Raw genomic sequence first — 21,580 nt, 5'->3', positions numbered from 1 at the left:
AGAAAAAGTTAACAGTCCCACACTGAGCTCTTCACCCCACCCTCCTTAGCCTACAAACTCAACAGGTACAAAACCACACTGGTTCCTGGTTATGATTAAGCAAGTCAGGGCAGCAATTATTTTATTCTTGTTTCAAAGTACCTTGAGGTGTTATTTGCTTCACTGGTCTTTGTTGTAGCATTTGCAGACTGTATACTGTTTGCTTCGCTAGGAGGATCTTTCAGAATATCAGACTTTGGTCTAAAAGAGGGGGATTTAAAAAAGAGACATTTAAAAGATATCTCTGATTCACTGGTAAAATAATATACTTAGTTAGCCAGGAACTTACTTTGTTTTCTTGTTGGTGTTTTTCTTCGTAACACTAGGGCTAATTTCTTTATCTTTCTCCGGTTTCTCTTTGTCTTGTTTTTCAACTTTCTCTTTCTTCTCCTTTTTAGGTGGTGGAGGAGTAGCATACTGTTGTGCCACTTGTTGTGCAACCAGCTGAGAATTTATCCGGGGTTTTCTAAAAAGTTCAAGAAAAGGTACATCATTATTTGCTTTATAAATATTGCTTTAAATCTTTTATTTAGGTCTTGTAACTCCTTAGACTGGTATCTTGCAAATCAAAACTCAATTACATAGTGAACGTTATTTCTAGATTATTACTTCTATGTAGTATGGATAAACCCATAAAATGTTGTCTTTTTCAAATCTACTTTCTGTGTATCTCTGCAATACACGCTGTCACACGACATGCACATCCCTGTGCAGCACGAGTATTTCAGCCAATAAAGCCTGACACTGTCTCTGAGAGTGCTGAGACTTCCTCTGAGCTGTCAAGATTATACTGACTGACAGCTTTCAAATACTTCTGCTTCACAGGGCTAATCTCATTTTATTACATGGACACTGGTAATCCCCTGAAATTAGAAGTGTGACATTCACTCCTCAACCTAATTATTCCAACATGGTCTGCTCCCCTGCAGTGCTGTGATTGGCACGGACAACATACACAGAGCAATAAAAGGTAACTGTGGTTCATACCAGCTCCCAAGGGGGTGAAGACTGAAAGTCACTATAAAAAAAATCTTAAGACAAGTGAGACATTCACTGTGCCATCAACAATTATGTCCGCACCAATCTCCAACTGACACTGATTCTTAGCACTATTGTTTACAATCCTAAGTGGTGCCAAACACTTTTCAACAATGCATGGCCATTCACAGGCCCAAACAGGACAAGAAAGGGAGAAAGGAGTGCCTATGCGCTTTTCTATATGAATTTTCAAAGACATTCGCATCTAGACAGACAGTTACAATAATAAACTCTCCAAGTACCAAGGCAGAAAAACAAATATCCAAATGGGTCATTAATGAGGTGAAGCAACTGGCGTCATCAAAGGATCACTTTCAGATGCTATAGCTCCCTTTCCATTCCCCAGGACGGAGGAGACGGCCCAACTACATCTGGCCTATCAATGGGAGAGCCAGGGGTGGAGGATTGGAAAAACAAAACAAAACAAACCTAGGGAAAATAAAACAAAGCTTCTCCCTGAAATATTTCTGCTATTCTTTGCAAGAAAACAAAGACACAAACCAAACAAATAAAAGCCAAGCTGCTAGGTGCACGGCATGCTGACTACCTAAGTCAATCCTGGCATGCGAGAACCTTTGGCAGTAGATGTGATGTGGCTGACCAGGGATGCAGGAGAGGTAGGGAACAGGTGCTGTTAGGCTAGGGAGACCTCCAGTTACAAATGTAGATCCTACTAGATGAACATCAGTGATAACAGTGACCTATTAAGGCCATGGAGTCTATGTTCATTTCCTAGTAATCAAAGCCAGTAAGTTACTTGTCCCATTCCATGCCCAATGCCACACAGTTATTTAAGAGACAGAAAGCAGGATGGGGTCTAGAATCCAGATAATTTTTCAAACCAGCACTTACTCCATGACATCATCAAGGTTAGCATGAGTGTTGAAGGCATAGGGTTTGTTCTGGGCACTTCAGTGCTGGTTCAGTGGTAGTGTGGCTTTACGAGAAAACATACAAGCAAAGGTGCCATCTCTGAACAAGTTTCCTATTGGTATCCACCAACACAGACCTTGGTCATGGGGATGGCCACACCCTGAAACCCAGTCACCTGCAAGTACACCTCAGCCCAGGTCATACGTGGTCTTGTCACTGAGCAAGGGATTCAAAGACACGTGGAAGCATCCCTTGAGAAAGGAGAATGCACTTCCTCTAAGTGCTCCCCTACCCCCAAAACACATATGCAACCTCCATGGGAAACGTATCTTTTTCTTCTCATAGGTTCTAACACAACAGCAACCCTACTCCTTCAAAGAGAAATTATGGCTGTGTTAATACTCACAAGAAGCTAATCACCACTACAAAACATTCATGCTCACTGGGACACAAACATCAGCTGTCCACAGGGGTTAGGGTTTACATCAGAGTGAAAATGAACTGCCATACATTAACCAATACACAGGTATCACAATGAAATAACTCAGCCGCAGAGCTAACAATGTGAATAAACCATTAAAACTTTATGAAAAACTACACCCTGAGGTAGAATTTCAGTGAAGCCAATACATGTACTTCATGCCAGAGAAATGTGACCCAAGGAGAGAAGACACTTGCTCATCAATTTAAAAAAAAAAAAAACCCACTGCCGGCAAGTCGGTAACAACTCACAGCGACCCTACAGGACAGAGTAGAACTGCCCCATAGGGTTTCCAAACAGCAGCTGGTGGATTTGAACTGCCAACCTTTTGGTTAGCAGCTGAATGCTTAACCGTGTCACCAGGGCTCCACAGACACCAATTTAAGGGTACCTTAAACACTGAGAGAATTAAAGTATGCCAGATGCCTAGCCCCAGAGAATGCACAGCCTCATCACCACCAGGCCCACCCAAAGCAAGTTAGAGGTGCTTCCCTCACTCTAGGACACCTACGAAATTCTGTGACATCACTTACACTGTACTTGCAAATTCACTGTGTACTCCAATGGCAAACACCACATTTTAATCACCTTTGTCACCATGGCATCTAGCACAGTACCAGGTACTCAATAAAATTATTTATTGGATGAATAAATGAACATTGCAGAGAAAGACAAAGGAGGATAACGACTGAGAAGAGGGCACACAATTTGGTGATTAAGAGGTCACTGCTGACTTTCAGGGGAGCAGAGCACATGTGATCAGGCTGCCAAGACTAAGGGATTGAAGGCTGACTGACAGAGCATGACATAGAAGCGTAAACACAAACTCCTTTTTGAGAACTGTGGTGCTGAGGTAAGGGATGGCCTGGTCATTACCTGAAGGGGTAAGCAGGGTTTGAGGAGGATTTCTAGAGAAAAGGGAGTCTTGAATCATGATAAACACTGAAAGAGGGAGAAAGACTGAGGATAGGCAAAGAGAGGGGGGATAAACTCACAGAGCAACGTCCCAGAGGAAAGAGATAAAGAATGCACTCACAAAGTCCTAGGGAAAGGGAAGATAAGAAAGAGATGCTAGGTAAAGATAAACCATCCTTTTTACGAGGTTCTCTCACAGCTGGCCTCTCCATTCCCAAGGATGTAGGAGATAGGACCGTGAGCTAGGGTGGGGTCTGTGGGCAGTTTAGAAATGAGAAATCAGAGAAGAATGTCAACAACCGTGGAGATCAAAGGTGGTGTCTGGTTAAATAAGTAGCAGGCACTAACAGGAAAGAGAGCTGGTGATGACCAGAGAGAAAAGGAAGTGACTTGTGTCTGTCAAATCACCCTTAATGGCATGAGTGCGGTGTACCTACACACAACAGCTCTAAGCTACCCAGACAGTATGATTATACAGACAGATTATTCTTGAATAAGGTCAGCTTGCCAAGGCTTTCAGCATACTATAGACAAAAGGTGAGGTGCCATCTGAATGTTTCTGCCACTGGTGATCATTCTCAACGTTCTGACAAATACACTCTCAGAATTCTTCTCCAGCGCATGCAACACAGCCCAATATCTACAGAACAAAAGCTACACGTACAAAAGGTAAACTTTAGCTGTAATTCCTTCTAATACGTGTGCAGAGGTGTGAATGTCTGTGCGTGCTCCTAAGCAAAGGAATGCTTCATGAACCAGTGAAACAAGTGTTCCTCTCCTCTGTGGACATCGAAGTTCACAAACAAAAAGAACTAGCTGGGACCTGAATATTACCAACATAAGTGGAGCATCTGCTAAATATGCCTATGTTGTTTCAAAACTATTGCTGTGTTCTAAATTCCATATATATGCTTACAAGCAACAGCTCTTAAATTATCCCTCACCGTTTTCCCACAAAAAACCTTCACTAACACATGAGCGTTTATTCCTTCTATTATTATAACTGCTGTTTCCAACTATTGTTGTTAGGTGCTGCCGAGTCGGTTCCAACTCATAGTGATCTTATATACAGCAGAACAAAACACTGCCCGTCCTGTGTCATTCTCATAATCGTTACGTTTGAGCCCATTGTTGCAGCCACCGTGTCAATCCATCTCCTTGAGGGTCGGTCTTCCTCTGTTTTGCTGACCCTCTACTTTATCAAGCACGATGTCCTTTTCCAGGGACTGGTCCCTCCTGATAACATGTCCAAAGTACACAAGACAAGGCCTCACCAACTTTGTTTCTGAAGAGCATTCTGGCTATACTTCTTCCAAGACAGATTTGTTAGTTCTTCTGGCAGTCCATGGTATATTCAGTATTCTTCACCAACACGATAATTCAAAGGCATCAATTCTTCGGTCCTCCTTATTCATTGTCCAGTTTTCGCATGTATGAGGCGATTGAAAATAGCTTCGCCTGGGTCAGGTGCGCCTTAGTACTCAAAGTGGTATCTTTACTTCTGAATACTTTAAAGGTCTTCTGCAGCAGATACGTGGCAGAGTGGGGTTAAGTGCTTGGCTGTTAACCAAAAGGTCGGCAGTTCTAATCCACCAGCTGCTCCTTGGAAACCCTATGGAACAGCTCTACTCTGTCCTATAGGGTCTCTATGAATCAAAACTGACTCGACAGCAACTGGTTTTGTTTTTGTTTTTGCCCAGTGCAATACATCGTTTGATTTTTTGACTGCTGTTTCCATGGGTGTTGACTGTGGATCCAAGTAAAATGAAATCCTTGACAACTTCAATCTTTTCTCCGTTTATCGTGATGTTGCTTACTGGTCCAGTTGTCAGGACTTGTTTTCCAACTAGCCTCCCAAATATTCCCATGGGGCGTGGGGAGGGGGGGATTCACCTGAGAAGGTAGGAGAGGAGGAGTAGGTAAAGAAAACTGGAAGGGCCACCAATGCGAAACCTCCCAAGTAATGCTGCCACCATGTCAGAACCATTCTGGCGGCTTTTGCCATCTGTCTCTTCCTTATTTCTAGATGAATACTCTTCTGTCATGTGTAAGAATGTGAATGGTCTATCTCCAGTGAGAGAGAAACACACACTTCTGCGAGGCCAGGCCTGGTTCTTCAGGTTAGAAATTATAAACTGTGCCTGCAGCAAGAGAGGCAGAACCATTTTACAGCCACACCATGAAGCCAGATTTAGCACTACATCTTCTAGCAGAGGAATTACTGACTTCAGTTTACAAATGAGGAAGACTGAGAAGCAGAATGATTGAGAAACTTGTCCAAGGTTCACAGTGGCTGGGCTGGGATTTTAACCTAGCTCCATCTGGACTCTTTCCATGGATCCCTAGTATGAAAGTATCTTCAAACTTTTAAAGAGTCCAGATTTGATTTTTGGCATGTCTATATATGAGAGTGGGGGAGCGAGAGAGGGTGATGTGACTTGAGCACAACGTACTAGGAATGAAAAGCCGGGGTTAACCCAGGTCAAGTTTACCTAGATACCGCCCCAAGAATCACAATGTCCTCATTGGCCCTGCCACACTCTTCACTCAGAAAAGAAGCCCTTAAGCAAGGAGAAAAAGGCAAGGGGAGCTGGCAAGAATGTTCTTGCTTTCCACTGCCTTTGGAACATTCCCTGTAAGGAATGAACCTTTATCGTGATATGTATCACTACTGATCAGTGAGAAAGTTACTTCCTACAAATCTACACTGCTTAGTGAATCTTCTTAGTGTCCTACAACACACTGTAAACAGCTCTCGTTTAATGGGCAGACCTTCTTCAATACAGAGCTGTCCAGGTCGGTCTCCTGAGAAACCTGGGAGTCTGGGTCCATATTATACAAGTTTCCCAATCAACAGAGAGCTTAAAAATTAAAACCAACCAACCAAAATAACCCCCCCAAAATTACTTGACCAGAGATACAATACAGTAAACAGAGTAACCTGGTTTCCTCATGAGTAAGTACAGCACAAAAGCTTTTGTATTTTCTTTGAGACTATTATTTTTTATGGAAAAAAAAAACTAGTCTTCTTAAAATACATTATAGGTTTTTTGTTATATTACAACAGAGTTCACAAGTAAAAAATCTGTGAAACTTCAATAATAGTCATCATCAGGAAAACACGTTTACTTATTTGAATTTAAACAGCTAATATTTCAGAAAAGAGATCTATTTCATAAAAAGTGAAGCAAATCTTTATCTGGCGACAGCCTTAATTTTTGAAGATGAAAAATTTCAGAGTGTGACCACACGTGAATGAATGAGCATGAATGAAAACACAAAACAAGGTAATTCTCTGGGTTGTTTTGATGTGTGTACTTATGACTTTTGGGGACACAAGCAAAACCATATTTTTAAAGAAGCACTTCCCCCCATGTGCTTTTCTTTTTCCTCTGTGTACTCAGGGGAATCTGACATCTTACTTAACTTCTCGATTACTTCCGTATCTCCCAGCTACCACTACAACAAGACAAAGCAGTCTTTTTTTGGTTCAGACAACAAAGAGCAAAAGGAATTTCTAATAAATTATCTTTCTCCCTGATTACTTCCAGTTTTCATAATAAACTATCATTTCTGCTTTTTGTCCATGGATGGAATTCCACCTGGTGCTTTACCTTTCAATTAAAATACCCAAAAGACAAAGGCTTTGGAATAAATCAACTCATCCATCTTTTTTTTCCCCCCAAGGTACTTGAAATTAACATAGTTCTTTACAACTTGCAAAATGTCTTCATCAGATCAGGTTCTCTGCAGACTGACTGTAAAGAACACGAATTCCCCAACTCCTTCCTTGCCCTGATAATCTGTTAGTTGAAGAATTAGCAACTTCAAGGATTTAACAACTCTGAGCAAAAAAGACCTGTTGCTGTTGAGGTGATTCCGACTCATAGCGATCCTACAGGACAGAGTAGAACTGCCCCATACAGTTTCCAAGGAGCGCCTGGTGGATTCAAATTGCCGACCTTTTGGTTAGCAGCTGTAGCTCTTAACCACTATGCCACCAGGGTCTGTCTACTTGGCTTATGGAACTCATGACTCTTTATGACAGATCACATCATGGTACTCTAATTAAAAGGAGACTTCTCCACGTGGCTTGTTTTCCTGTACGTTCCTCAAAAGATCATCCTATATATGAGCATTGAGCCAGCCAGGACAAATTTTACCCCACCCAACAATGACTGAATTTCTGTATTACTGATGCCCCAAAACATATCCTTACCAGCTGGGAAATGAGCACAGAACTCTGTACACAGTGATTATTCAGTAACACCTACCAACTAAAAATGAAGTTTTAAAAATGAAATGATACTAAATTCAACCTCAGAGAAACGGGTAGGCCAAATATGTGAAAACATTTTATAAACAGCAAAAAAAAATTTTCTTTGCGAGAGTATCTTATTAAAGCCACACTGAGGCTAAATAAATTTGATCTTTAGTTTGTGTAAACAAGCAAATTGCAAATACATTTTTGGAATACAATCTATTTTTAAACTGAGTGATGCATAGATTTACCTCTAAGGTAATGTAAGTTTTAAGCATCAGAGTCTATCTCAATAGCATCGTTCCCTAAACACTAATGGCCCCTGGTTTTGATGACTAGTACAGAAAAACCCACTGCCATTGAGTCAATTCCAACTCATAATGACTCTATAGGACAGAGTAGAACTGCCCTATAGAGTTTCCAAGGAGAGCCTGGTAGATTTCAACTGTCAACCTTTTGGTTAGCAGCTGTAGCTCTTAACCACTACACCACCAGGGTTTCCATCAGAATTATTTCACCCATGCAGATACTGGTATGCATGCAATATAAAATCATTCCAGTTTATCCAAATATCCCTTTTTATACACTTGGAATTTAGATAAAGACCAACGACTAAAGATAAAAGGAGAAATGCTGCCAACAGAACAGTGAAGATTGTAGTTCTAACAGCAGCAACCACGAAGCCTTAAATATGAGAGAATTAGGGGGAAATAAAATTCTATAAACTAAAATACATTTAAAGTAACAACCCAACACCTCATGGGATTTGGTTTCTTGGTCTGAAGGTTTTTAGGGTCATGGTTTCATGGGACACTCTAGTTAATTCACCTAATATAGTGTTTCATGCTTCTGTTCTGCCTCCTAGGTTCAATGTGTAGTACCTGGGGTCTTAAAAGCCTGCAACTGGCCATCTGAGGCACAACAATTGGTCTCTATTCACCAGGAGCAACACAGGAAGGAGAGTCAGGAATAGGAGGAAGAAATGGAATATGAGGCTACTGCCTCCATGAACAATTGCCTCCCTTGCCATGAGACCAGAAGAACTGGAACCATCCGGTTACCATTACTGAATGTTTTAATGTAAGAGTCAACAGAAGAATCCTGATCAAAAAGGGAGAAAAGGCAGAACAGAAATTTAAAATTCCCACAGAATCCAGCAGTTCTGGAGCCATGGAACCTGGAAGAACCCCTGAAACTACTACCTTAAGATAATCTTAAGCCTTAAACCAAACAATAGTTTAGCTTAACTAGTGAAGATTGTCTGCTTTGAGTATTGTGCTCTTTTAAGAACTATCTATATGGGATCAAACTGACAACAGCAACTTGAAAGATTACATAGGAAATTTACGGGGCAGTGAGTAGATGCTAATAGTGGAGGAACAATTCAGAAGAGGAGGGTGAGAGTGGCTGCACAACTTGAAGAATATAATCAGTGTCACTGAATTGTACATACAGAAATTGGTGAATTGGCATATGTTCTCAACAACAAAAAATAAATTATTTAAAAAACGGATTTATTTAAATAGGCTATCTTTAGGGCTCTTTTTCTCTTCCTATACTTACTTTTAAACAACTTCTATCTTACTTTATCCTCAACAATTCTAAAAGGTAAGCTGGGCAGCCATTATTAGTTCTACTTTTAAAAAACAGAGAGGGTTAACAACTAGGGCAAAGTGAATCAGAATCTCCAGACTATTAGTCTGGTATTCTTTCCACTACACCATGTTAGGCTGAGTGCTTTTTAATAAGTGACTTCAATCTCTTAAAATATTCTGGTACCTTTTAACATTTGCTGTAGTGTGACAGTACAGTATTACTAAGGCCCACCAATGTGATCACCTAGCCCAATGAATAACAGATGAAGAAATATGGCAGACAATCTGGTTTAGAAGTAAATTCCCAGCGAGTTTCTAGGTAAATGCTTTCTTCGCCACTATTTTTAAGGGGCTAGTTATCTTAACAGACCACTAGACAAATACTCATCTCTTCAGCTGTGGAAAGACGAAGCCACACAACAGCTCCAACCTAACTCTTCCCAGATGCAGGAAACATAAGACCTTGTTGTACTACATTATTCCCAGTGACGACATGCCCCTGTGTCAGCTTGCTGGCTCAGGCCCATGTCAGCATTACCACTCACGGCCTTCCCGAGCTGCTCTTTCCACAACGTCAGGCCAAGCTACACCAGAGTAAAAAGCAACCTATATGACCCCGTGGCTTTCAATGAAGCCAATCATGGATATAATATCGATAATTAGGATATAATATCGATAATTAAAACTCAACTGTCACTTAACTTTGCTAGGATCATACACCGCAGGGTATGAGTCTATTTCAACTCATAAGGACCCTACAGGGCAGAGTAGAACTGCCCCATAGGTTTCCAAGGCTGGTGAGTTCTAACCACTGACCTCAGATTAAAAAAAACAAAAAAACCAAACTCGCTGCTGTCGAGTCAATTCTGATTCATAGAGACCCTATGAACTGTCCCATAGGGTTTCCAAGAAGCAGCTGGTGGATTGGAACTGCTGACTTTTGGGTTAGCAGTCTCCTCTTTAACCACTGCACCTCAGATACTGGGAGGCAAATAAAAAGATTTACAAGTGAAAGAAGACGGCTTTGCTCTGGGAAAAAGTTTGAGACATAAATCCTTTGCAATGCTGGTGTCCTAGTGTTAATTATGCTGTCTAGCAGCAACAGAAGCACTGACTGAGGAGCCTTATCAACATAGCTGCCAATTTTTCTGCATACTCCAGAGAATTTTGGCTTCGCAGATATTCCTTTTAAAAGACGATGGTATCTTTAGAGGAGGCCAACAGACTTCAATTGTACCACATACACAATATTACACAAACTCTCACCAGATACAGCTTGCTTGGGAACAACTGCCTCCAACAGAACTAACATAAGTACCCTTAATTTTATTTAAAATAGCAAATTCTGAAATGTTCTACTCTAGATTCGAAAATGTCATTTCGAATATTCAAATGTTTTATATTCCCTGAAAACACAATTAATAAATACTCGAGCACCAGCAAGTGCAGGCAACTCAGGAACATACACTCAGTAAGTAAAATGAGTTACAACTGGCTTAGACTCTTGAAAACAAACGCCTACTTCATAAACCAACCTGGCAGTAACAGAAAGACACATTAGTCGAACAGTTCTCAAAGTGTGATCCAGAGACCCGCTAGGAGTCTCCAATATCCTATTCAAGAGGGTCTATGAGATCAAAACTCTTTTCACGATAATTCTAAGACATTATTTGTCTTTTTCACTCTCATTCTCTCATGAGTTTACAACGGAGTCTTCCAAAGATTACACGACGTGAAGACAGCTAATGAAATGTATGCCTATGTTCTTGTGTTTTAAACATATCTCAGTTCTAATTTCTAATATGAAAAGTGTCTACAGATATAACACAAACAATCATTTCTTGGGGTCCTTAATAACCATGCCAAATATTCAGTGGTAGAATTCTCACCTACCACATGAGAAAGAGGATCCAGGTTTGATTTGTGGCCAATACACCTCAAGCGCAGCTACCACCCAGTGGAGGACTGTGTGTTGCTATGATGCTAAATAGGTTTCAGCACAGCTTCCAGACTAAGGCAGACTAGAAAATAAAGGCCTGGAGATCTACTTCTCAAAATCAGCCAGTGAAAACCCTATGGATCACAACAGTCCAATCCCATTGTGTCGTGGGTTGCATGAGTCCAGGGTCCAACAAGATTCCTTTAACTCAGACACTTGCTTTCAATATTTAAGAAAGACAACTAAATAAAGTAGTTGTTCTAGAGGTGTTGGCCAAGTTTGCAGTTTAACCTCTGTTGTAATTTGTTTAGCTTTTTTTTAATGGTCAGGAATAAATACTAGATACATTCTACGAACAACACTGATAGCTTAGTGAATTGGACGTCATCTCTCCCTTTCCCCTCAAAAAGACACACAAAATTCCTTATAAGTAATGTCAATGATTAAAATAAATCACAGAAATTAAAAATCTCTAAGCAAATCATATTTTCAGATGCAAATAAACTTGATGAAGCCAAGTCTCTCTAAGATACACTACACGAAAAAAATCCAATCTGCTCTGCAAATTACTTTACAGCTATCAAAGATGCCATTTAAAATACATTTAACAAATTTGAAATTACAGTTCATGTCACAAAACTGGGCAATTGCAAAACACAAAACAATTAGTAATTCTTAAAAAGAAAAAAAAAGGGAAAGAAAAGCTATTAACCCATTGCCACTGAGTGGATTCTGACTCACAGCAAGCCTAAAGGACAGAGGCAGAACTGTCCCATAGGGTTTCCAAGGCTGTAAAGCTATATGGAAGCAGACTGCCACATCTTTATCCTGTGGAACAGCTGGGGGTTCAAACTGCCAACCTTTTGGTTAGCAGGTGAGTGCTTAACCACTGCGCAACCAGGGCTCCTTGAACAGCTATTGGATACTTCAAAACACACACACACACAGACACACAAAACAAGCAAAAGGCCTAACAAATATTTATCACTTGCCCTCTGCAGGTCTTGGTTTTCCTTGTCTGTAAAATTAAAAAGCTGGATTAAACTAAGCAAATCCTTAAGGTTTCCCTCAACTCTAATCTTTTAACACAAAACAAAAACTGTTCGGTGCTACATGAAAATACAGTAAAACCTGTGAAATCTGGAACGTGTGTAAGGCAGAAAACTGTCAGAGAACGAAGACTCAAACACAGTTATGTGTCACATACCGCCCGGCAACATCTGACCACATAAAGATGTATTCATGGTCTCGTAAGGTTTTTTTTGGTTCTCCTTTTTTTTTTTTTTTTAAAGGGAAAGCAGCTCTCCTTTTGTTTACTATTTCTTCCTAATGGTTTTAAAGACCCCAAAACCTCAGAGTGAACAAGTAGCGGGGCTCCAGGGCACATCTGAATCCCCTTAGTGCCTCCTCCTCCTCCTGGTTTCATGCACCAGCCTAGAAGCCATGCAGCCATTCACTCCCGGGGGCACCCGCAGGCTGCAGGCTGATCAGGAAGTGGCAACATCAACAGGGAGGCAGCAGCCAGCACCCCCACCGCCAGCCACGTTCCTGGCACCTGCACACCTGCTCCCCCCACCAGGTCCCCACAGCCATCTCTTCCCCACCACCACCATGTGCCCCCTGCCCTGTGCCAGACTAGCACAGGTCCCAACCTGGCTGCCAGCACAGCCTCTGCCCAGCCTGCAGCCACACACCTGGCAAGGCTGGCCTCCTGTATCCAGCTCTTGGGTTTTGTCCAGATGGTTCCCATAAGGTTTTAATATAATAGACTTTACAAAAGACTATGGATTGTACGGGGACTGCCTGTAAATAATATGGTGTTCGTGTAACATCCAAATCGCAGAACATCTTATTTCACAGAACGTATTGTAGTCATTAAGTGACATATGAGTATATTTTCCACTAAAAGTAGTAAGACTGCACCCTGTCAAAGGCTGAAAACTTGCAGACACCCAGAAAAACAAGGCCATCCTGTTGAGTTCCGGCTCTCACAGGTAGCACTGTGCGTAGTTCTGACAAATCAATTCGTGGTCAAATTATCATGTTCTAATGGGTTTTCTAAATCACGTTCTTGAAGCTCATTATCACTTCAGAAGGACCTCAACCTCACTGTCTACTGCAAGGTTTCTCAACTTAGCACTAATGATACTTGGGGCCTGAAAACTCTTTCCTGTGGGGCTGTCCTGTGCAGATATTTAGCTGCATCCTGGCCTATACTCACTAGATGCCAGAAGCACCCGTCTCCCAAGTTGTGACAACCAAACACGTTTTCAGGCAGTGCCAAATGTTACCTGGGAGGCAAAATCACACCCAGGTAAAAACCGCTAGTTTATACGGTAGGAATACTTACAAATATGGGAAGGCAATCCAGAACAAGTAACACCTCTCATCAAAACTTTTATCAAAAGATACCTGTCGAAAATATCTGTAAAGAGTTAATCATTCTAGTTGGTGGGGTTATAAGAAAGCAGGACTAAGGAAGATGAATCCTAAGAACTTTGAATAAAGTTATCTTTATAAAGTTGTGTGATCATTCTTCTCAAATACTCTGTAGTAGTTTTACAAAATAAAGTTCTGTACTTTATAACACATAGATATACTCATCCTAAAATGTATCATTTACATTGATTAAACATGATGTCTTCAGGTATTTTATATACACCTTACATCATGTATTTGGTCAGGAACATATCAGCCACTCAGATTAAGTAACATTATTTTAATGTGCAGCACCTTTTCTATGGTGGAAAATCTAACGTAAATGTAAAACGCTACTTCTTTTTACGTTTTTTATAATACCATGAGACCAGTCCAACCAATCACCAAACCGACCCTTGGTGGAAGACTGTTTGATGATCTCTACACAATTACAACTCTGATAACTAATATTATCTATACTTGAGGCATTTCAGGTTATCATGATTTCTATTTTCTTTGGTTTTCCAGGAACGTAAGGAAAATTTTAGGGTATCTTTATTGCTTCAAGTGGTTGAAAAATTAAACAATACAGTAAGTTGTTGAATTAAGTGTTGGTCATATTTATCACACACTGATGACACATTTCCCAGACGAAATAACCAGAAACTAATTAGTTCTGGATAAGATTACCGAAAAGCCAGACCAAACCCGTTGAGTCAATTCCGACTCATAGTGACCCTATAGGACAGAGTAGAACTGGTCCACAGGGTTTCCAAGGAGCAGCTGGTGGATTTGAACTGCTGACCTTCTGCTTAGCAGCTGAGTTTTTAACCACTGTACCACCAGGGCTGGATAAGAATAGAAACTTGAAAAAGAAAATATTTTCAGATACACAATCAGCAGTCATCCATTATATCCTAAAATGTCCAAGCACGCACCTTATCTTAGCACCTAAGAAAGTAACCTTGCCTATGTTCAAGTATCAAAATTCACTGTAGCTGAAAGAAATATGTCATAAAATCTTAATAACCAGTTCTTTCTAGAATGCACCTTTTTAACTTCAAAGGACCAAAGGAAGTGATGTTGAAGACATCACATTAACAAATATTTCTATATAAAAAGTTAATCTCTGTGTGCCTCCCATCCTATGACTACTTTTCTTGCCTAAGAGAAATTCTCAAAAGAACATTCCTAGCAAATAAGTGTGGTGAAATGATGCTTAAGGAATGTTTCAGACTGGGTGCTGTCTAAGGTTTTCAGGATCATTTACTATTACCATGTCCAGAACACTCTGCCAGGGATACTCTGGTATACTCTCCCCCACCCCGTCCTCATTCTTCACGTGCCAAGAGGACCTCAGAACATTGTTTATCAAATTCAAAGAGACTCTCAAATCTATCCTGTCTCCTCTTGTACCTCTTCATTGCCTTCCTCTGTCCTAGTTCAGAACCTAAAGTTTCTCCACAATATCACATCTGGTCTTTTCTCTACCTATCTTACAGAAGGCTATGAGACCATCAGTCCTAAAAATTAAGTTTAATTGGCTATTTCTCTGTCATTTTCTGTTGCTTACAGAATTAAATCTTAACTCCCTAGTGTGACATAAGGGTTCTTCACAATTTAGCTCATCTTTCCTCCACACTCACCACCCCAAGATGCTGATCCATACTAGAATCAAGCCACACTGGAGTTTATCTTATGTTTTTTCAGAGGATACCTTTTACCACTTGCTATATTTATCTGCTAATCCCTTAGCTTCTGAAATGTCCTTCCCCATATTTCATCTGCAAAACCCATCCATACTAGACGCAGCTCAAATGCCACATCTTTCCCAATTTCTCTCAGCAAGTAACAGTTTGTGGCCTGGTCTTCAAGGTTCCCAAACTACTTTGGCATGTGCCTCTACCACTCTACAGTATAATTTATCACCCTATTTGTCCTTCTCTCCCTACTAGATTATGAGCATCTCTGAGGCTGTACTGACCTTTTTAATGTTATACTCCTCAAACTTGCTTCAAAATAATTACTTGTTTTCCGACAGTAGTTCAGTAAATGTCCTCTGTATAATGTGTAAAGACAGCAGATGCTATATTAACACGTAGCACAACAGTGTATTACAATGCTGTACTTATATGTCTCTCTGGGTCTCCTAACTGAGCTCCTCAGAGACTTTTTATGACTCATCTTTCATACCACCATTCCCTAGCAAAAAGCCTAGTACATAGTAGGTTCTCAATGAATAAATACGAATGTCTACCTCAGAAATACGGCAGCTCACAGTTTAAAAGAAAGAAGAAAGTAAGAAAATAAGTGTTTCTTATGCCTCCTATGAGGTAGCACTCTGTTGACTGTTCCACAGACATCATCTTTCATGATCCTCAGAAACTTTTTGAGGTTAAAGGAACCAAAGCTCAAAGATACAACAGTAAATACAAGGCAGAGTCGGTAGAGTTTAACCCAAAGTGAAACCATGCTGCCCGTACAATGAATCTTGGGCTTTCTCCATTTACAAGAAGAAAGGGTAATGAACTGAACCCAGTGAAAGTGAAGAAAACAAAGGTGGAAGTGTACTATTTAAAAATAAACAAATAAATAAAAGCAGGCATTTACATTCTGTTCTACAGTGCCTGTATTTAAGTATCTAAGGCTAAGAACTAGGACATAATTCTCAGAGGTGGCTTAGTTATCTAGTGCTGCTATAACAAATACCACAAGTGGGGGCTTTAACAAACAAATTTATTTTCTCAAAGTTTAGGAGGCTACAAGTCTGAATTCAGGGTGCTGGCTCTATGGGATGACTTTCTCTGTCAGCTCTAGAGAAAGGTCCTTGTTTCTTCTGAGCTTCTTGCTCCTGGGTGATCTTCATGTAGCTTGGCATCTTTCTTCCTCCATCTCTGCTCTGCTTGTTTAATCTCTTCATATCTCAAAAGAGAATGACTCAAGATACACTTTACACTATTCCTATACCTCATTAACATAACAAAGACAACAACCCATTCCCAAATGGGATTATAACCACAGGTTAGGATCCTTCACATAGAGGTTAGGATCCACAACATATTATCTTTTGGGGACCTAATTCAATCCATAACAGGGGGTAAATCTAAATCCATCAGGAATGCTCTTCGTCTTTTCTGTTTTTCTTTCAAAGTAAAAAAGATCTATGAGTAGTAACAACTGAGTCCCAAAAGCATGGCACAACTAAAGAGCAGGTTCATTTAACCTTAGGGAAACCATATGATCAATCACAAAAGTACTGTGTGGCATCAAGTGGGATTCTCACACTCCTAGCAAGATCTCAGATTACACAGATTTATCTAAATTCCAAGTGTATAAAAAGGGATATTTGGATAAACTGGCATGATTTTATACTGCATGCATACCAGTAACTCCATGGATGAAATAATTCTGATGGAAACACTGGTGGCATAGTGGTTAAGAGCTATGGCGGCTAACCAAAAGGTCAGCAGTTTGAATCCACCAGGCGCTCCTTGGAAACCCTATGGAGCGGTTCTACTCTGTCTTATAGGGTCGCTACGAGTCGGGATCAACTTGATGGCAGCGAGTCTGGTTTTAGTTTTTGGTAATAATTCTGATACCAAAACTTCTCAATTTGGTACTCTAAATTAAATATCTGCCCTTTGGCATCAAAATAATCTAATTTTCATGTTATGTAAGTTTCCAAAAAGGTGAGGACTCTGTATGTTCCATAAATGACTTTGAAATGTCACTGCTTGAAAAGCATCTTTTTTTCCTCTTAATTCTGCTGCAAGTGCACTTTCTTCAAAGATTTGCTGAAAATTTGATTTGTACAAAGATAAATAGGGGATTCTCAAATGCCTTTTTACAAGCTTGAAAAAAATTTGAGTTTTAAACTAATTTGAAACTTATAGAAAAGTTGCAACCCCCCCCAAAAAAAATAAAGTTCTCGTATACCCAGTTCCCCCATTAACATCTTAAATAAACACAGTACAATTATCGAAACACGAATAGTAGTAACTAAATTGTAACTCACATTTCACCAATTCCCCCACTAATGCCCCTTTTCTGTTTCAGGACCCTATCCAGGCTCCCACGTTGCATTTTGTATTTCTTTCTCATTTCCAGTCTCCTCCAACGTATGGTAGTTTCTCAGTCTTTCCTTGTTTGTCATGACCTTGACACTTTCGGCCCTAGTCAGTTATTCTGTGGGATGTCCCTCAGTCTGGGTTTGTCTCATGATTAGAGTGAGGTTATGCATTTTGACAATACCAAAGAAATGATGCTGTGTCCTCCTCACTGTATCACAGCAAGAGGTTCATGATGTCGTTATGTCTTATTTGTTGTCGTCGTTGCCTGCCATCGAGTTGGCTCCCCAACTCATGGCAACCAATACACAACACGATCAAACTGTTGTGATCTGTAGGGTTTTCACTGTCTGATTTTTTTTTTGGAAGTACACTGCCAGACCTTTCTTCCTAGTCTGTCTTACGTCTTATTACTGGTGTTATTGTGATTGCTTGGTTACGGCGATGTCTGCTGGATTTCTTCTTTAAAGTTACTATCTTTTTAATAAATGTCTTGAAGGCGATACTTTGAGACTATTCAAATATGCTGTTTCTTCTCAAACTTATACCCACTAATTTCAGCATTCAACGATTACTGTCTGCAAAAATTACTTTTTTTTTTTTTGCCTTATGATGATTTTCTAGTTCACTCCTTTCTACATTTATTGATTGGAATTATTGATTGGAATTCTTCTCTAAGAGCAGTCCCTTCTTCCTCATTTATTTATTCGATTATTTATACCAGTATAGACTCATGAATTTTCATCCTGTGGGTTAAAATCCAATAGTGTCATTTTTTTGCTCGAACTGTTTCAGTTTTGGCCATTAGGAACTCTTCCTTTGTGTTCGCTTTTGATAAGCTCCCATCCTTTTTTGAGCTCTTGAAAGTCTAGAAATCTAAGCAATGTACTCAAAGAAAATCACACAGACCAGCTATAGAGGGAATATAACATTCTAATCAATCATACAAAATGATAAATCACTCACATCCTATCCCAATTAGTCTTATATTCCAGACTGCATAACCATTAACAAAATTTGGGACTCTGGATATCATACTGAGTACACATTTTCTCAGAGTTTTAAATAAGATTAATTTACATCACTAATCTAATGCCTCTACTAACAGAAAAACGCTCTGTTCTAAAGACATGCTTGATCATCAAACATTTTGTAGCTACAAGTAGAACTATCAAGAGGAATAATGACACATTCCCATTAATTAGACGATGTGTTCTCTACAACAAAGAATACACATTTCTGGGATTCTGGAGAGGGAAAAGGAAAAAAATTCAAGCTCAAGAGCCAAAGATGAGTGAATACATGTTCCAAAATAGAGCAAATGGCCATAGTCTGCAGGGGAGGAAAGCAACAAAGAAACCTTTCCTTCTGACTTTATCTGGCCCTCTCAGCAGCTCTAAAAGAACTGAAGACTAATGTCACACCTCTGAAATTACTCCCTGCTAGCTCACAGATGCATGATCACCTGCTACCCTAAACCTTCCACCCTGTTTAAAAAAAAAGAAAAAGAGGGCTAGGAAGAATAACAGGTGATGAACTTCACTGATTTGGTCAATTTTTGCCAAGGATACATTTTAATGAGATACAATTTACATACAATAAAATGCACCTTTCCCACATGTGCAGTTTTAAAAGTCTTAACAAATGTAAACAGTAATATAATCCTAGACAATCCTCACTCCAGTTCCAGGTGGCCACTGATCTGCTTTCTGTCACTACGGATTAGATCTGTCTTTCCTAGAGTTTCACATAAATGGAGTTATATGGCATATATTCTTTTTCTTTACGGCTACTTTCTCTTAGCATAATGTTTCTAAAGATTCCTCCATGTTCCTGGTATTTTGTTTATCCATTTTGCAGCTGATGGACATCTGGGTTGTTTCCAGTTTTCAGCTTTCATGAACAAAGCTGCAAGAAACAGTCACGTACAAGTGTTTGTGTGGACTTATGTTTTCATTTCTGCTGGATGAAATACCTAGGGCAGGTATATATTTAACTTTATGGCAAGTGTATATTTAACTTTATAAGAAACTGCCAAACTCTTTTTTCAAAGTGACTGCACACTTTACATTCCCCCCAGCAACGTATTAGAGTTCCAGTTGCTCCACATCCTCAACAACACTTGGTACTGTCATCTCTTTAATTTCAGCCATCTGAATGGGTGTATAGTAGTATCTCCAAGTGGTTTTCAATTTGTAATTCTCTGATGACTAATGATGCTGAGCCAACTTTTTACCTATGATGCACTTTTATACAAGCACAGTACACAGCTTAAAAAAACAATAAGCATTTACAATACTTGTGACGATACATACCCGCCAATACGATAATTGCTGAAGCTGAGTGACAGGCAAGTAGGAATTCATTAGTTTGCTGTCTCTACTTTTGTGTTTAGAATTATATTGATTAAAAAAAAAGAGAGAGAGAGAAATAACTAAATCAGAGGCCTGCTGAGTTTCAGGCTCGAAGAATGTCTTAATTGAGGTACAGGAACTCAGAAAGATGGAAATGAAAGTAAAAACACAACTATCTGTCTAATTTGTTGTTGCTGTCAGGTGCCACTGAGTTGGTTCCAACTCACAGCGACCTTATATACAACAGAACAAAACAATGCCTGGTCCTGTGCCATCGTCACAATCGTTGCTTGTTTGAGCCCACTGTTGTAGCCACTGTGTCAATTCATCTCGTTGAGTCTTCCTCTTTTTCACTGACCCTCTAATTTACCAAGCATGATGTTCTTCTCCAGGAGGTGGTCCCTCCAAATAACATGTCCAAAGTACATGCGACAAAGTCTCACCACTTTTGCTTCTAAGAAGCATACCGGCTGTACTTCTTCCAACACAGATTTGTTCCTTCTTCTGGTAGTCCATGGTATAGTCAACATTCTTCACCAACACCATAATTCAAAGGCACAGAATAACAGAACAAAGCATTTTTTACTCTGAGCTAAACACCCTTACAAGAACCTAACTCTTGAAAATTTGTCAACTAACCCAGATGAGTTAAGAGTGTAGGTGCTATATGAAAGTTTGTAAAATCAGTGAGGTGGATAGCGACACCGCAGATGGGCGACAAGACTGGAAAGGATAGCCAGAGGAATAGCAAGCACTTTGGATGATAGAATAAAAATCTGACAGGGTTTGGCAAACCAGAATAATAGATGAGATCAGACACTAAGATTTCAAAGGATTCTAACATTTATAGAGATAATCTGCTTGCTGTATTTCTTAATCAGAATGTAACCAGCCTAGTGAAAAGTGTAATAAATGTCAAGAAAATGGAATTCTGGCCCTGGTTCTTTTATCAATTTGCAGAATAACAAAGAGCCTCAGTTTTCCTACCTATTAAAAGAGAGAGAATATGTGTCTCTACATTCTTCTCAGTATGGTTGAGGATAAAATGTTGGAACCAGTAAAATAAACACTTGGAGGAAAAGTATAAAGAAGGGGCATATTTCCTGTGTGTGTGTCTCCCTCTCTCTCTCTCTCACACACACACACACTTTTGTATACATATTCATATAGTGAATTCAAATTTTAAAAACTTTGGTTTCGGTGAAACCAGAATAATATTTTCTGACATGTTTCAGACAACTGAATTGTTTCCCCAAAAAGATATGATGAAGTTGTAACACCTTTATCTGTAAATATGAACCTGTTTTAAAAAAGGGTGGGTCCTAAACATAAACCCTTCTGAGTGGTATCTTATTAAAGACAGACACACACACAGGGAAGAGAGGTCAAGTGAAGATACATCCACAAGTAGCTACGGAATGTCATGGAATGCCTGGGGCTACTGATAAGGAAAGAGCCTCCTCTAGAGCTGATGCCCTGATTTGAACTTCTAGCCTCCAAAAGTGTGAGACAATGAATTCCTCTTCTTTAGAGCCACCCACTTGTGATATCTTTTGTTAAAACAGTACTAGAAAACTTAAGATAGCATTCATGTTAAACA

The 21,580-nt window shown here is 39.8% G+C and overlaps 1 protein-coding gene across 1 annotated transcript in view; it reads right to left on the bottom strand.

Annotated features, from left to right (window-relative positions):
- RYBP (RING1 and YY1 binding protein) overlaps positions 1-21,580 on the bottom strand; it is an 86,968-nt gene that overhangs the window by 4,291 nt on the left and 61,097 nt on the right. Inside the window, exons 4-5 of the mRNA XM_023727905.1 lie at positions 329-505; positions 142-240 (exon numbers count right to left, since the gene is read on the bottom strand). Of these exons, the coding sequence (XP_023583673.1) occupies positions 142-240; positions 329-505 (276 nt within the window). The remainder of the gene's footprint in view (positions 1-141; positions 241-328; positions 506-21,580) is intronic.

Source organism: Trichechus manatus, unplaced genomic scaffold, assembly GCF_000243295.1.
Source record: "Trichechus manatus latirostris isolate Lorelei unplaced genomic scaffold, TriManLat1.0 scaffold00020, whole genome shotgun sequence".
Classification (NCBI taxonomy): domain Eukaryota; kingdom Metazoa; phylum Chordata; class Mammalia; order Sirenia; family Trichechidae; genus Trichechus; species Trichechus manatus.
The sequence above is the reverse complement of the archived record's forward strand: the minus strand, read 5'-3'. Positions and strand labels throughout refer to the sequence as shown.